General features: G+C 37.1%; 3 protein-coding genes across 4 annotated transcripts; 2 read left to right on the top strand and 1 right to left on the bottom strand.

Moving 5' to 3' along the window:
- Positions 1–160: 160 nt before the first annotated feature.
- LOC103703342 (peptide methionine sulfoxide reductase B1, chloroplastic) lies at positions 161–4,506 on the bottom strand. Of its 2 annotated transcripts, none has more exons than XM_008786166.3 (5): positions 4,156–4,506; positions 1,054–1,165; positions 810–875; positions 464–661; positions 161–380 (listed from the first exon to the last, which is right to left on the bottom strand). In XM_008786166.3, the coding sequence occupies exons 1-5, from the start codon at positions 4,499–4,501 to the stop codon at positions 353–355; spliced, it is 750 nt and encodes a 249-aa protein (XP_008784388.2). In that variant the 5' UTR covers positions 4,502–4,506; the 3' UTR covers positions 161–352. The 2 variants fall into 2 exon arrangements, with proteins under 2 accessions (XP_008784388.2, XP_008784389.2); XM_008786167.4 differs by having other exon boundaries at positions 1,054–1,159; positions 4,156–4,419.
- A 2,848-nt stretch (positions 4,507–7,354) lies between these two features.
- LOC103703343 (glutathionyl-hydroquinone reductase YqjG-like) lies at positions 7,355–12,627 on the top strand. Its single transcript, XM_039129009.1, has 7 exons — positions 7,355–7,449; positions 7,538–7,682; positions 9,520–9,732; positions 9,809–9,985; positions 10,075–10,299; positions 10,416–10,544; positions 12,081–12,627. Exons 2-7 carry the CDS (start codon positions 7,623–7,625, stop codon positions 12,312–12,314), a joined length of 1,038 nt encoding a protein of 345 aa, XP_038984937.1. The 5' UTR covers positions 7,355–7,449; positions 7,538–7,622; the 3' UTR covers positions 12,315–12,627.
- Positions 12,628–15,711: 3,084 nt separating this feature from the next.
- LOC103703345 (major pollen allergen Ole e 10-like) lies at positions 15,712–17,029 on the top strand. Its single transcript, XM_008786170.2, has 4 exons — positions 15,712–15,845; positions 16,316–16,344; positions 16,477–16,711; positions 16,844–17,029. The coding sequence occupies exons 1-4, from the start codon at positions 15,779–15,781 to the stop codon at positions 16,867–16,869; spliced, it is 357 nt and encodes a 118-aa protein (XP_008784392.2). The 5' UTR covers positions 15,712–15,778; the 3' UTR covers positions 16,870–17,029.
- The last annotated feature ends 818 nt before the right edge of the window (positions 17,030–17,847 follow it).

Genomic DNA, 17,847 nt, shown 5'->3' on the forward strand with positions numbered 1-17,847 from the left:
CAGAGTGACATCTCTCCGCAAATTTTATTTTCATTGGCTCCAAGCCTTTCTTTTCTCGATGAATGCCATGCAAATGCGCTGGATGGTGTTCAGAATTTCAAAACTCCACCAGCCTACACACAGCTTTCCCACCTTAGAAGTACTTATACAAGAAACAAGATAGAGAATAAACATCACATACATTATATATCCACAGTTAACCTTTTGTTTTAGCTATTCTGAAAAGCATTAAGAATCGTCCATTGAACGATTCAGAACAGATCTGATTAGTACAGAACCTAGAATTCCTTGAGAAAATGATGTAACTACAGTGCTCAAACACAACTCCTTAAATTCATCTTGAGCATGTCAGCTACTGTGGCTTCAGTTTTAGGGATGCACTGCAGATAGGACAAAAAATATGCATGTAAGTTCAACCCCACTCAGTTATTTCAAAGATTCACAACAAAAGGGGAAATCTTACCTATTGATACAATATCGTTTTCCTGTAGGTGGTGGCCCATCGTCAAAGACATGACCAAGATGTGCATCACAAACTGCACAGATGACCTCAGTTCGGGGCATGAAAATGATTGACATGTCTAGCTTGGATTTCACATTGTTTCCAATTGGTTCATAGTAGGATGGCCAACCAGTTCCACTGTCAAATTTAGTGCGCGATCTGAAAATAGAGAAGGCTAAATAAGAATACAGATTTATTTCTTCAAATCGTCATGAGTAAGCAAAACCCCTCAAATACTGGATTTTTAAGTCTGCAAAATAGAATATAAAGCATCTTCCCCGCTATAAAGTTTACAAGCGAAACTTACTCGAATAGAGGTGTGTCACAACATACACAATGGTATGTCCCAGGGGTCTTGGTGTTCCAATATTCCCTGATTGTCAAACATAGCAGAGTAAGCACCAGAATATCACAGAATTGGACTACAAATCTATTCAAAAGCTAAATTATGCTGCCAACCAGAAAACAGTAAACATGAGCTGTTAACATAAAAAAAGTAGGTTTATAAAAAAGACCGCATTGGGAAAGCATTAGAACATAAGGGACCATACCCAGTAAAAGCCCTCTCAGTACCCTTTTGTCGAGTTATGTAATATTGTTCCTGTGTAAGACGCTTCTTCCACTCCTCATCACTCAAGGAGGCATAATTAACTTGACCTGGCTCTTTATGAAATAAACATAAAGAATAAGTTCAAAGAAACAATGTTTCAACTGCAAAACAATACTGACAGAGGTACAACCAACATATAACTAGTAAATGTAGATGCAAGTTCGACTGTCTAGTATTGATTTTATCTTCATGACAAATGATGAAAACCAGCTGGCCTATAATGACCTTAAGACCATCAAGTCAAGCCTCATTTACGCCGGTACGGCCAAGCCACACGTAAGATCTAAGATACCAAGGCAGGACTGGCCTCTGCAACTTGATCAAGGTGATGATGAGTCTTTGAACTAATTCTTTTAGCCATGCATGAGGAGGATGGGCATACCTTGACTAATTTAAGGCTGGTCAAGGCTACACATTCTCCAACCAAAGCTTAGAACTTTTCTAGCTTGAATAAATTCTTTTAAATGTTTACAAAAGATATCATTTCTCTCTTTGGTAAATGCAAAAGATATCACTTCAACTGTAAAGTAGTGAGCAAGCTGCTTTGTTAAGGCACACATCTTACAGTATGAGAATTTTTTTTCTTTTTCAAAAAAGTACAAAACAAAAAGATCATAATTAGATATTCTATTACATTTGAAGTGTAAGTTTTAGAAGCTATGAGAAATAAGCTGAAAGTTTTTGTTTTATTTGCTGATTGTTTAATTAGACAAAATATATTTCTCCAAGAAAAAAGACAGGATATAGGATAAAACAATTGCATACAAGGGATCAAGACATATCAAGAAGCTCGGAAAAGCTTACATTAGCAAAGACTTTTAATGAAAATAACCAACTATTGCCTATAGAATAACAAGAATGAAGCAATCAATCAAAGGAGCACGTGGATAATCTTTTAAGCCGCTATCACCAAAGCAATTAGAATGAAAGAACTTAATATCTAGCGACTAATGACTATATAAAGCAGAAAGAATGCTCCCACTAGAGTGTTGAATTTCCTGTGGTAGAAACATATAAAATGATTAAGGGGTCATCAGCCAACCACATTTTCTCAAATGCATCTATGGTGGGACCACCTCCATAATTGCATTGGGAAAGGGTAAAAGTCTTAAATTATGATGTTATTTAGAGAGGACACAGAAAATAAATGAAGCAGTTGCAACTTGTTATTCCAAATAGCTTCAGTAGAAGGGAGTTATCAGACCATCAAGATTGGTAGATTTATTTCTCTCACAGGGTACATATTTTGTAGTTGGCCTATATTTCCAAAAAGTCAGATGACCTATTTCGTAAATGGTAGAACTGTTGTTACAGGACTACATAGGGATGAATCAGGAAAGCATATCATGGGTTTTGGAAGATGTCAAAAAATCAGGGATTCAATTAACAGGGCTTCAGGATTTTGTACCAGGACTTCAGCTACCATACAGTGCAAGGCAGTCAGGATCCAGGTAGAATCAGATAAAATAGCATTTATTTGGGTAATCACTACAAATTTCCACAAAATCCAGTTTTAATCTAGTATATGGATCGTTGACGTGGTGGTTCGAAGGTCCATAATATGGAAAATAATAGTAAGAAACTAGAAAATAATTGATTGATGGTTGTCCAGGCAGCAGTTCTGCTGAAGTTAGATCTGAAATCAACTAAAATCAAACATCTGCCTCCCTAATATGTCAGATACTATTTCTGTATGAGGTTTGGTTATAAGAGTAGTTTACATATGGTTGACCTGTTGTTTAATTTCATGATCAATAGCCAAGGCTGCTCTCTTTTATTGCTTCAATGCAAATAAAACTTTAAGCAAATATAAAAATGCAAAAAGGCTAAATGAAAATTTTCCTAGAAGACTTATGAGAATCCATTATCTTGATCAAAATTCCAAAGTGCCCCAATCATCTTGGCAGTGGAACTCTATTAAAACCTCACTCAACACTCCATCAAAGAAGGCATTTACCATTACTAAATACTACATAAGAGGGTACATTTTGGAAATTCGAGTTGAAGCAACATCTTTGTCGAACATAGGTCAAACTATCTCCAGAGAAATATTGCACTTAATCCATTAAAAAAAAACTATTGTACTGATATTTTTTTAGAAATTATATATTTTTGGTGTACAATACATGATAAATGAAGTAGTTGTGATTCAATCCCTTTGTTTCGCCTCCACCAATGTTCAGTGCCACAGAAAATCATTAATGGATCTAATTGTCTTACATTAAATATTTTTTGTAACCAAGTCCAATAGAAGTAGCCAATCCCATAAATTCAAGTTGTTAGGCAATCAAACGAAAAGCAAAGGTCTTCTAAAGTGGAAGCTTCAACCATCGGAACAAGAGTTCGAAGGGATCAATTAAATGCCAATCAGGCTCAAAAGCATCGAAAAGATTCATGAGAAAAACAAGACAGGTAAGATAGAAAAGCATCATATTTTTTTAACCTAATTTGCAATACAGTGCATGTATAAAGATAATTGAAGCAAATAACAAGCATATCTCATCTGCCTGATTTGATATTTGAACAAGAAACATAAAGATAATTAAGAGTACATGCCACTGCTTGAGATGAATCCAATATTGAGAATGGCAGTGTGAGGACCTATGTGAGCATATGTTTAGTCCCACATCAATTATTTGCCGAGGAGCTTAGGTATTTATACAGAACTAAGGAACCTAAAAAATATCTTTCGGCTAGTCTTTTTTGGGTAAGATACTGGGTTGTTGCAAATGGTATCGAACTCGGCCGATAGCTTATGTGGACTAGAGAAGTCCTAATTCTTAGATACAAGTTACAAGACCTGATAGCATAACAAACATACATATATATAACCCTTTTTTCCATCTTTTTTTTTTTTGGCCCTCCCTTATTTTTGTCAGACCGATCCAGTTCAAAATTTACCAGTAAAAGTTACAAGAATTAACAAAAGGAAACCAACAGACCGCTATAGACGCATCGCATAAGTGTTACTGGTAAACCAAATGGAGAGAATTAGTTAAAAGAAAAGGAACAAGGAAAGGAGGGTGTGTTGGTGAGCGGTGACCTTGAACTTGATCCGGCCTCTGAGAGGAGGGCGAGGAGCCCATAGCACGGACGGGGGATCGCTTCCACCTCCAGGAGTTCCCTCCGCTTTTCTTGTTCGTCTTCAGAGCTCGAGAGGTGAAGAGGAGAGAAAGGGGTTGGGAGCGCAACCTCCCTGCAGGCGATGAAAGAAGAGCGGCACGCGTGGGCGTGGCCATTTCTTGCTCTAATTTTTCCTGTGACTCGCGACCAGGAGCCGAGCGCCCGGGCCATCTCAAGACACGGGTTGGCACATGGCACTGGAGTTTTATGCGTGGTTTCAGACGCGTCCGCGTGGGTTGGCCTCGTGGATCGTGATCAGAATCCATCCGGTCGCTCCGTGGCGAGAGGCGCGCCCACGAGGCCACAGGGCATGTGACGGTCAGCTTCTACAATCGCCTGGAACTCTAGAGTCTAGACGCTGATGCGTGAGATGCAGGCTATTCCAGTGTCATACCGTCTCGGTGCAAAAAAACCAGCTGAACGTAAATCCAATCCAAATCGATCTTTACAGCTTGATTTATATTAATTTGTTAAAATTTAATTTGATTTTGATTCGAACAAGTTTTGAACCAAAAAAATTCATCTCAATTTTATTTGAATTTTTAGCAAACCATTTCGACCAAATCTAATCCAACCTAACTCATGTATATATCTCTATATATAAATTTTAATATTTTTATTTTTTATATTATTTATTTATAAAATAAGATGTATATATTTAGATTTAGTCTAACCTGTATAGTCTATTGAAAATTAACTATATTTAAAATCAAATTTTTATATTTAGACTTAGCCCGACCCATTTAGCTTGAATATCAATCTAATAAACTAAACAGAACCAAACCGAATCAAATTTTTCGGGTCGGTTGTAAGTGGTTTTGATAGATGATCGATTCGGTTCTGATTTTAGTTTTAGAAAATCAGTTTAAATCAGTTTATCTTTATGTTTAGCTTCAAACTGACATGATCCAATCTATGCACACCACTAGAACCTACACAGAAGTGAACCTGACCTATAGTTGAAGACTTGGCATTTATCTTAGTTCTTAGCATCTGATTTTAAGTTGTACAATTGCTTAATGCAAGCACTCAATTCTTTAGAAAAGCATACAACCATCCTCTTAAGAAGAAAAAATTCACCAAGTTTTAGTTTAGATAGAATCACTAGGATTGCAAGCAAGGTTGGATTGATGATCCATATCCCAAACTTAATCCATATTTTAATCATGTCACAATTTTAACCCCAATTTAATCTGATTTGCTTCTGATTGGATCTAATCATGTTATAATATTAATTTTATCAATCTATCAGATTTTTCGGGTCAAATTTTATCATCACAATTAAGTAAATCAAAATAAGCATATATAAATTGATTATGCAATTATGTCATAAATCCATTTTGTAACAAAATAATAATAAGCAGCATATAAATATTATCAAAAATATATTTTACATAAGATTTGATTGATAACCATGTATAATTATGATCAGCAACATAAATTATTAATGGGGAAGAAGACTAATTTATTATACTCAATAAGGATTTTGAAATATATAGTATACTAGTTTTGAATCAACTCAAGCTCGAACTGAGAATTTAAAGTTCCAAAAATCCAATCCATACCTAGAATTGGTCATGTTTCAGAATCCAAGCCTAATTCGTATAATTTTGGTAAGGGTTGGACCAAATTAATTTCAAATCGGTTCCAAATTGGAAATGGATCAACCTAATCCACATGTTGTCCTACGCACCATCTTTTGCCACTTGGGGGTTTCAATTTCAGTTGAAGTCGTTATCAAGAGTTTTGGTCTTCTTTAACCCCTTGAAATATTAAAACAAAAATTAAAAAAAAATCTTAGAAAACAACCTCATCATATTGTGCACAACCAATCACCTAACGAGTACATAGGATTCTCTACTCAACCTCCACAGCGTAGCAAATTAAAGGGTGCGTCGATCTGGAAGGAGCATAAGGACAGAGTGCGTTGAGAGAAAAAAAAAATGTTGAAGATAGAAAAAACTATCCCCTTATCTGTCCTTCCCTACGTTCAAACGGACTACATCTCCTTTTTTTTTTTTTGAGGTGTCAAATAGACTCGCCACCTCAAACTAGCTAACCCTAGTCCAACAGTGTTTCTATCTCCAAACCCATAACCTAATATTAAGTGGGGGCATTTCAACCTTTCCCATCTCAAGCTAGATATGGACTGCTAGTTGGAGTGGTTCGGATCAAAATAACTAGGTTAAGCTGAATCGCATAGGTGTTTATTATGATTAGAGAAAGATTTTGAAATATTTTCTAAAAAATATTAGCAGTGAAATGGTTGGAATTTTGATTAGATGCACCCGTATGTGGTCAAATGAAACATACAGGTATTTCAAGTGAACCACATGCGTAAATTTACTTTTCTATGGAAGGTTAGGTTGGAGTAAATTAGAGTTGTATTCTAATTAGGTTTAAGCCCCATCATAATTCAATCTTACTTGGAGTTAGCTTGGGTTTTTTTAAAATTCAAGGCTAACCCAAATTCATAAAACTACGACCGACCGACATTTTTGTCTAACTTCTACTTCCAAATCCGAACCTTCAACTACAGAGAATTCATATTAGTTAATTGAATTGAGTATCCATTTCCAACCTTGTATATAGCTTTTAGTTGAACAAAATCTTTTAATTACTCATCATAATGCAAGTCTGGATCTAGCAGTATTTTATGGAATGGATTAGTCTCAAGTTATTCTCCAATCGAATCCGGATGCTATTTATCCGTAGGCTCCAATATTTGGAATATAAGCATAGACACCTGACCTTGCCCCCAACCCTAATATCAAGATACAAGATCTAGTCTGGATTATATTGAAACTGATCGATTTATTGTCTCTATAGCTGCATTTTAAATAGGGCTGATCATGATGGTGCCTTAGGCTTAAACTATATTTCTGTTTAATTATGCCTTAAGTTGGATTTATTTAAAATTTGATATTTTTGGGCATATGCCCGACCAAGACCAGCTATAATCTAAAAATTTTTCTGAGCTGGCGTGCGCATAAGCTCATGATGACGACTGGACCGTTTCCGATCTTCCACCAAAGCGGCAAAGCCCCGGCCATCGCGTACTTTGACCTCCTAACTTTAATTAAAAAAAATTAATAGAAACACTTTGGACCCCCACAAAGAGCCCAGGAGACATTCCGGTCACTGAAAAATGGTGCCGTTGACGCGAGCTGCGGGTGACTGATTTGGGTGCGTCACTGGGGCATCATGTTTTGGGGTATTTTATGGCATTCAGATTAAAATGTTAACGTTTTTTTTATTTATTCGGGGAGTTGCTGCTGCTGATGAGCACTACCGGTTGGTAGGCATTTTTCCTTTCCCAGTTTGGGAAGTGGGATGTCATTCGACACCGCTTTATAACAAATTTTGAAGCTTGAAAGAAAAAATTGCATGATCTCGTTCCCCTCCGCCTCGCGATTCAACCTTGTTCGATCTTTATCCATCTTCAAGGTACGCATGTTACCCCTCTTTTTTCTCTCTTTCTTTGTTGTCTTGGACTTCGATTTGGAGCGTTCTTCGTTTTTTCTCTTGTATTCTAAGGAGCGGCCAGTTTGGTTTTGGGCCTTTTGGCTGGAAAAACCTAGTTATGTTAGACCGGTCATGCATGCCCGATCTTTATCTCTCCTCCTTGCGGGATGGCAAAACTAAGACTCTGGTCTAATAAACATAAAAATAATCAAATTATGTTATTGCCTATTCTGTTTTTAAGTTTCCATGAATTTCAATAGAAGACTGTTCGCTTGCATCTTGTGATGTTGATGACTTAAGATTTGGGGTTGAGGTTTGGGGGGGGGGGGGGGGGGGGTAATGGGAGGAATAAATGAAAACATCCTTCCATTTTATCATGCATATGGATGAGAATTGATCTGCTTCATCAACATCTTATCATACTATTTTGTCACTAATTACGGTTTAATTCAACCCAAAAGATCTCTTTTTGTTCAAGAAATTTTCGGTTTGATTCAGCCCCATAATGATGAGTTTTGAACGCTTTGCTTTAGTTGACAGAAGTCAGAAACCAATATAACACGGCCTAATCTATAGCTTCTGATGTATAATGTATTAATAATTATTTTCTATCAAGCAATCCTAATTATTCCTTGTCATTAAGCCATTGGCTAAGAAATTTTATGTGGCAATCATGTCTACGTATACTGTTTAATATGTTCACCAGCTTGGGGTAGAATAAGTTATAATCGCATACGTAAAATTACACTTTAAAAGTGTTTTCAAATTCATTATATTTTATAATTGTGTTTCCTCTTTTTATAAAATTTTCTCTATTTTATTCATAATATATATATATATATATATATATATAACTTCAAAGATGAAATTCTGAACCTGTATGTCTCTGTCCCAACCTGAACTCTTTGAAATGAAACAGAAGCCCAACTGTTTTAGTCCAATGTTTGCCTGACTTTTGCTTAGAAACTTATAAGCCTTGCAAATCGGGATTTGACATATGAACGCCCTTCTGCCAATCGATATTAGTTTACATTAAGAGACATGAATTTCATTGAGTAGTAGAACAAGGATTACTCCCTTGAAGTGGTTGATATGAATTAAGAAGATTACAAGAAACTAATAAAGCTATGCATTAGAATATCATTTATTTATAATCAATAATCTGACTAGAAATTTTATCAATCTTCATTTAAGTCGTTGAAGAATTAATTCCAACATTTCTAATGCAAGCACTTGATCGATCCAAATTTTAAAATTTCATAAACTTTTTCTCCTTGCAATAAGAATATAACTACCGTTGATGGTGTTGTTTTAATAAGCATAAAATTGGTAAAATAACATATCCCCAATAAGAAATTGTATATTATGATATTGTTCAAACATCAAGTTATAAGTATTACAATGTGATAATATATAAGCATGACATCAACTTTAAATTAAGTTTAGACTAAACCTATTCATGGACCATTGTGTCTGATCTAAATTTATTATTCAGTGTCTATATACCATGTTTATAGGTGTTCCTTGTGCCTGTCAAATTCTTATATTTCTAAACATGTGCTCCACTTAGTTGTTGCTTGCTAGAATTGGAAGTTGGTGCAAGGACGGGTATGATGCTATCATGGCATTCTGCACCAAAAATGTATAGAGAAATTATAGATATAGATAACATCTGTAATGTTGTCATCCTGCTGCAATCACCTTCTATGCATATTCATGACTCTCTCTCTCTCTCTCGTTATGTTCCATCTTGCACCTTCTTCATTGGGCGTTTTATTGCTAGAACAGCAAATTGAACTATCATCAGAACATTCTGCAGATGGCTCGATCAGCATTGGATGAAGTTACAGAATCTGGTGCATTCAACCGCACCGCATCAACCTTCCGCAACTTTATTTCAAAAGACAAGTCATCCCGTTTTCCTGCAGAATATGGAAGATATCATCTATACATATCTTATGCATGCCCTTGGGCATCCAGATGCCTTTCAGTTGTGAAGCTCAAAGGGCTTGACAAGGCGATCAGTTACACGGTGACTCTCTTTATGCTTGTGACAGGATTTACTCAATGTTAGTTTATATTAAATGTTTACCTGATGTGTTTGATAGGTAGTCAAACCAATATGGGAAAGAACAAAGGAAAGCGATCAGCATTTTGGATGGGTCTTTCCCATTTCTAGCACTGAAGAATCAGGCGCTGAGCCTGACTCTCTGAATGGAGCTGGAAGTATTAGGGAACTTTACGAGATAGCTAGCTCTAATTATGCTGGAAAATATACTGTTCCTGTGAGTGTGCTATTAATCATTTACCTTCCTGTACTTTATTTTTCAGTTTCTTTTCACCCAAGTGTGATTCTTTTAACACTATGTGGCAGGTTTTATGGGATAAAGAACTCAAAACAATTGTGAGCAATGAGAGTTCGGATATAATCCGCATGTTGAACTCCGAATTTAATGATATAGCAGAGAATGCTGATTTGGACTTGTACCCCTCTCACATGCAAGCAAAGATAGATGAGGTCAACGAATGGGTATATGACATGATAAACAATGGCGTTTATAAATGTGGTTTTGCTATGAAACAAGGTCCTTATGATGAGGTGATTGCATTTATCTATTTCATGAAAGTTTTAATCGAACCCACTTTAAAAGTGTTTGCAAGTATAAACGTTTGTCATCTCAATAGGACTCTATTGCTGCTTTCCATTTCATGTAGGCGGCGGCAAAGTTGTATCAAGCCTTGGACAAATGTGAGGAGATTCTGAGTAAGCAACGCTATATTTGTGGGAATGCATTGACTGAAGCCGATATTCGCCTGTTTGTCACTCTCATAAGGTTTGATGAGGTATGAATCCTGAAAATATTATCCTATCAATTATCATAGACTAAATATTTGTCAAAACATGGGGCTATGCTAGTATGTCGATTTTGTAGCTAGAGAGAAATTCATATCCAAGTAGCACGTAATTTCTGTGGACTAAGAATCTGAATTAGGAAGATTATATGACAAGCTTATTTAGTCAGTCCTGCTGGCTAACCCCCATTACAAAGCATTTTTCGGTTGGTTTGCTTTTGAGGGATCACTCTTGATCACAGTTTAACCAGAACAAATCCCTAGATGAGATGAGCATGTACTTTGCTGATCTAGTTGAATTGTGACATTTGTTGAGTTATCTTGATGTAACTAAATGGACTGCTCAACGCAATGTGTTGGAAGTAGGTGATAACACAAAGTTCGGACCCACGCATGAACAGTTCTCAACTGTAAAGATAATTTGATCAAACGATGTAAAATTAACTTGTATGTGCAATGAAGAATGGGGACAATCAATAGCAAGAAACATGAAATCCAGGAATTTAGAAATTGGGCCAATAGTCAAGTACAATACAAGGCATACATGTGGTATTACTAGCATTAAGGATATCCTGATACATGAGAAATAACTGACAGATACAAGTACAGATTGTAATATGACCAATATGTGTATGTCTTATTCTGATTCCTTGTTCTTTTCTCTTGCTCTGCCTTTTTACATTCACTCGAATAGGAACTTCAGCTTACATTTCCCTCTTACATATGGGATGTTCTAGTCGTTGCATAGACAACATCACAAAATAGCCCGCATCTCATGGACAGAATAATTATCGTTAGGCCCTGGTGGTTTCATGGCTAGCAAGTCCTCTTACAACTCTTAAATATAAAGCATACCTATATTAAACTATTGGCTTGTCTTGTGGCTAGTCTTCTCTATTATTGACTCATAATTCATGATTCAGATAATGTTCCAACTAGTTTGAATTAGGCTCTTGCATCAGGTACCTAATATGCAGAACACTGAAGACATTTTTCTCCCAGGTGTATCTTCTGAGAGCCTCTTCAGCCTTTCTACTACAGCAAGTGAAGTCTTTAGTTAAGACACATAATCTACATACATACATGATATATAACATATACAATTTTTACATTTAACTTCTGCAAACCTGCTTTTCACTTCCATTAGTGTTCTTTCTGCTGATAAAAACTTTCCGGTATATCACCACTTGATCAACTTGACTCAAGATCAATGTAAACTCCAGTCAGATTCTCTAATGTCTTACATTTTTCGTTTTATGGTTCATGAGATGATCTGAATGTTGTTTGTATGAATTGACTGAAACTCGCACAATTCCTCTTCACTACCTTTCAGTTATTGATATCTGGAATAGAAAAAACAAAATCATTCTGTTAGATGCAACATGCAATACTTGATCTGAGCTATGAACTGTTGTACAATAGATACTTGATTATATCTAGGTAATACCATGGAAAATTTGTAAGAACAATCGAAAACTTCTCTTTGCTAGATTATCTGGTCTTGAGTTTTAAACCATTTGCGTGCAGGTTTATGCTGTTCATTTCAAGTGCAACAAACAGCTCTTGCGTGAATATCCAAATCTGTTCAATTACACCAAAGACATATACCAAATCCCAGGCATGAGCAGCACGGTCAACATGGAACACATAAAGAAGCACTACTATGGAAGCCATCCTACCATAAATACATACGGGATCATCCCATTAGGTCCTAATATTGATTTTTCTTCTCCTCATGATAGAGAAAGATTTGGGGATTAGAATTTCCCAGTTTATTCAAGGCATGTTCACCATGCTGTCAAGACATTCTACTTTGTTTAAAGCAGCGTCCTTGTGGTGCAAAACCAGATCAGAAGGAGGTGAAGTAGACCATTTAAAATTCTGTCATCTTCCCGTGTGCAGGTACATGGATGTAATGTTTGAATAAGCAAATTTTCCTGAAATTACTTGGTCGCATGAACAAATATATTTGTGCTTGGTGAGTATAATTCTAGCAGAAACCTGTACATGTATGTTTATTTTGCATGTTCCTTGAACTATATTTTGTCCTTGTTCAGTTAGACTCTTTTTATTATGTCCCCGCCCCTGAATGGTGGTGTTAGTTTAGTCATGCATTGGAAGGAAGAGTTCTTTTAACTGGCTGAACCAATAGTTGGTTATTTGAACAGCTTAATTTCTCTCAAATTGAGTTGTTTCAGTTGGCAGGACATTGACTACCCCCTCATCATCCCTTTTGTTCTTGTTATTTTGAAAAGTTATGGATTTTGATCCGAGGCATTATGATAATTGGCGCCTAGTTTTTGTGCGGCCTCTTCGAGACCATCGAGCTAACCTGCGGTGCCCCCGATGCCATGTGATCAAGCTGATCTTGTATCAGGAAGGCCATTATCGAATTATGGCCGAGTAGTGTTTGGACCAGCTTAGCTAAGCCAAGTCTAATTCCTTTAGCCTGGTTAAATTAATTTCCTGCTGAACTTGTGCTACTTCCAACAAGGGACACGGTTTCCTCAACCACATGAATGATGATATTTCTGTATGACCTTTTTGCTAAATTTTTTGTTCTCTGCAAAGAAGTGTCAAAAGTGAAGTTATATTAATCTCAAGTTATATAAAACAGTGAAAAATCTTCAACCATCATAGCAACTGTTGCTCCCTTTATCAGCATGGCACGTTCATTTTTGTGCGCATCCCGGGTACGTCGATATATATATATTATTTTTGATAAGAAGGTCGTCGATGTTTCAGGTGTAAAAAGAGATGCTGTAAAAAGATAAAAAGGAGTTCAGGTGGTGCTGAAAAAAGAGACGAATCTTTCTTTATGCAAAGTAACGAGAAAAGATTAAGATGGATTCTACTTTGGCTAGCAAATTTTGTCAGCTTTTTTCTTTCTCGGAGGATGAAAGAAAAGGGTACCCTATGTAACGTGAAAAATGTTTAGTTCTAGTTAAGGACAATGATTCAGGCCAACCCAGGCATCTCTGGTGTAATCTCCTGCAGTGGACAACAAAGAATGAGGGTGGACTTACAGCTCATGTGATGTGAACACTAGATCGAGAGAAGGAAGCAGGGTGACACACATTATATATGCCTTGTACATTCTAGGAGTGAGGTGTACCCATTGCCGTATTGGTTGATTAAAAAGGTTCTACTTAAATTGAATCAACCATGTTTCCTAGTGTCTGGGTTTTTTTTTTTTTTCATCCTTCCTTATTTGTCTTACATGGTTCCGAGAGTGCTACTTCCGTCTACCAGTCTATTCCCTGCTGCAAGCACCAATTCCTAATGGCAGACCGAGATTGGCGCCATACATATTGGTCTCATGAATGACATGTATGAGGACCATGCAGGTTTGTCTTTAATTTTATATTAGCTATGCACTGAGTAAATCTTGGATACTTATAAAGGGCCAAGGAACTCAAATAACACGTTTCAGTTCGTCTTTTTAGATGAGATTTTGAATTATTACAAATGATATTAAAGCAGACTCGACCCATGACCTATGTAGACTAAAAAATATTGTAGCGCAGGCTATTGGGATTGACCACAGGCCGATTGTGATGCTTGTGATTAGATTTGGACCTTTAGACTAGCGAGAACACTAAGAGTTTAAACGAAAAAAGTATGTGAGGACCATATATGCACCTAAGTAGATCTTGGATACTTATACAAAGCCAAGGAATTTGAGTCATACCTTTCGACTAGTCTTTTTGAATGAGATCCTGTGCTGTTCAATATTAAAATGTGGAGATTTAAGTAGGAAATGGAGTGGTGCAATGAAGTATTTTCTAGTTTGTATTATCTCATCCACTCTTGGTGTGTAAGCTCTGCACAGAATTAATAGTGACGCTAGTTGCCGTTGTGGGTAGGGGGTTGTTGGGCCAAGGAATTTTCTTTATTTTTCCACTGGCTAGTTAAAAACAACAAAATTATGTTGCAAACCATGTAGGCACGGTGATCTGGGTTCTAGTTCCTCCATTTATACAACGTTTCGGAATATTGTGCTTATTGAGGACTTGTTTGGATATTATTATAGGATTGGGTTGAAAATTCCGTAGAAATTGGACTTATTGGTCCATCCATCTTGCACTTTCTACGAGTCTGTCCAAACCTAACCCATATTTTTTTTATAATATCTTTTTTCTTGCACGATTTGGGTTGGATGGTCTTTGGTTTATACCGAGTCATGCTTACATGAATGGTCCAAACAATAAATCCTACGAGATTTTCAGTTCAATTTTGTAGGAATGCCTAAACAAACCTTGATTCTATGTGCTGTATTAGAGATGCGTAAACAAATGGTCTTATCAAAAAATATTTAACAAAAAAAAGAACATAATTATCAAGCTATTAAAAAGATCATTCCCTCTTCCTTCATGATCATTGCCATCGTCCGCTGCTGCTAAAAAGCTCCTCATAAGAGCTTTCTTCATGATCAACTGATATGCTCCTTAGAGTTGATACCTGGCTCCCGAATGACATGGGAATGGGAAGAGCCCTAAACAATCCTTATATTGATCCAAAAAGGTGGGTCCAATATATCTACCATAACAATTTAGGACCTCACCCAAAATAGCTAGTTGAAGATATTTTTTAGGCTTGTTACTCTTATATAAGTATCCAAATCTTCTCGGCGAATAACCGATATGGGACTAAACACACACCCTCACAAGTCCTCACATACTCCCTCCATTCAAACTGTGACTTTCTTATCAAGCTAAGGATTCAAATTTATTTAAATCTAATCACAAGCACCATAATCAGCTCGTAGTGTTCTTTAGTTCATCTAGGCTAGGGCCGAGTTCGTTCTGATACTATTTGTTACAATTTAGGACCTTGTTTAAAAAAATTAATCAGAAGATTTTTTTTAGCTTCCTATATAAGCATCCAAAATCTTCCCGACAAATAAATAATGTTAGACTAAGCACACGTCACAGGCCCGGATCAATTTTCTCGTATGCACATTTACCTCGTGTATACAAGACTCACACGCAAGGATGCATAAGAAAAAGTCGGCACTCCACGACGTCAGCCACGTGGTGGCTTCCTTTTTCCATCAAGCGCGGGCTCTTTCCAGTGACCCACAATTTGTCAAAGCCAAGGCGCGGCCGAGAATATAGCCGTTGCGCTCGCGGCTGCCCTCCTCCCCCTTACCTTAAAAGGGCCCCTTTGCTCTCACTTCAGTACTGAGCGCCACAATCTTTAGTCCTCCTCTTGAACGCAGAGCAATGGCAAGAAAAGTTGAAGCATCTCCCTCTCTCCTACTTTTCTCTCTTCCACTGCTCCTGCTTGCAGGTAATTACTTTACTGTTGGAATTCTTATTCTCCCTAGAAATCTAGCATGCAAAAACATGGCGCCATTGGTGTGATTTTTTCTTTCTTCCTTTTTTCTTTCTTTGAGCAAACATCAATGTGGAAGATTGGTGTGAGGAAGTAAATTGGCTCTCGCGTAAATATATAACTGAAATTGATTGCCTTTTGATTCTTATGACTGGGCTCGCAAATGGCTGGCTGCTCACTTACTCTTCTTTTGTTGAACGCCCATCTTTAGGCTTTCTTCTGATGTAGATACTTTTGGGTTTCTACAGGATGCTAATTAGATTATTCGCTGTTCTTATATTCAGGAAACAAAGTTATATTCTTGTTGATCTTATAATCCATCATTTTTTTTCTTTTCGTTTCCTTCTTTTCAAAAATCTAGTTCCTTCAAGCTTTCAATCTGTTAAGCATCTTCGTAATTCTCTGCCTCTGACATTCTTTAACAGGGGAAACAGTACAGTTGGTGCAAGGACAGGTAATTATAATTATCATATAAAAGCTTACATACATGCTCTGATATTGTTATCATGCAAGCATTCTACCCGTAAACAGAAGAGGAGGAACAAAAAGTGACAAGATTGATTTGTAAGCTTTCATCCTCTTGCAGACAACTTGGTGCGTTGCAAAGCCTTCATCCGATGATGCCACTCTGCTAGCAAACATCAATTATGCGTGCTCTCAGGTGGACTGCAGTATACTGCAAAGAGGCTGCCCATGCTTCTACCCAGATAACCTCATGTCCCATGCTTCCATAGCCATGAACCTGTACTACCAATGCAGGGGCAGGAACAACTGGAATTGTCACTTTAAGAATTCAGGGCTTGTCACAACGACTGATCCAAGTAAATTACCAGACCGACTATATCGGATTTCTCTGGCAGAGTCCTTTTTTACTTGCACACCAGCTGACCACTCAAACTGACTTCCAGCAAAATAAATCAAATTTAATCTTGTCTTCATGTCACCTCTTGCAGGTTTTGGTAGCTGTGCTTATGACTAACGCAAAACCAAGATGACAGCAGCCCCCTTAAACCAGTACATTCCAGCAGCAGTGTCATTCATTTGTATCGATTGTTTCTAATGATCGAAGAAGAAGTTGTTGCTGTCTTGCTATCAGAGAAATATATAATCGGATCAATGAATATTGCACATTGTGATCATCTCTTCTGGCATTTTCTCCTTTGCTCGTTTACTTTTGCATGCCTTATTTTCATTCACGAATTATAGTTTATTCACGTAATAATGGACTAAAGAGAGCATATGCTTCCTGGGATACAGTTTCTCTCCGAAATTGGCCAGTGAATGTGGCAATGATGTCAAATGTTCATGAAAGCCATGGGGATGTCGTTGATTGATTAGCATGCCCACAACCATGCTTAATAGAATGCATGGACATGTCATCGCCTTTTCTTTACCAGAACGTTGATTTTGTCTCGACAAATTTTAAATCTGACAATTGCCTGGCAGTGTTCAGATGGCAAGTGGAATAAAATTGCACCCATGATTCCACTAATTTGACTGGATCCGTGGACAGTGCTGTCCATGCTCTAGCTAGCCATGTTCTTGGCCTGATGAGGATTGAGAACTGGCACAGAGGACTCGAGCCGAGCTCACGTTCAGTGCAGCTTGATTCATCTATTTTAATATTTTTACTGAATGACTCCTTACTTTATTATCATCTTATCATATCTTTTTTTAATATGATAATATCAGTATATGGTACACAAACTCTCGATTTAAATGCCGAGACCATGTCAGCAGATTGTCCTCTAGATAATTCAAGTAAGGTTACCGGCCAATTATATTAAGCAGTGGGGAACTATAGGCCTCTGTTTCGAGCATATGGATCAGGATGAGATCTCTGCTGCATCATTACAAAGTGATATGGGGGCAGCTGTGCGGAGTAAACTGTAGGGCTCTTGAACCAGTCATTCTTGTATGACCTCTGCTCAGCTCAGAGAAAACAGGTGATTTAAGA

This window comes from Phoenix dactylifera, chromosome 8, assembly GCF_009389715.1.
Source record: "Phoenix dactylifera cultivar Barhee BC4 chromosome 8, palm_55x_up_171113_PBpolish2nd_filt_p, whole genome shotgun sequence".
Taxonomy (NCBI): domain Eukaryota; kingdom Viridiplantae; phylum Streptophyta; class Magnoliopsida; order Arecales; family Arecaceae; genus Phoenix; species Phoenix dactylifera.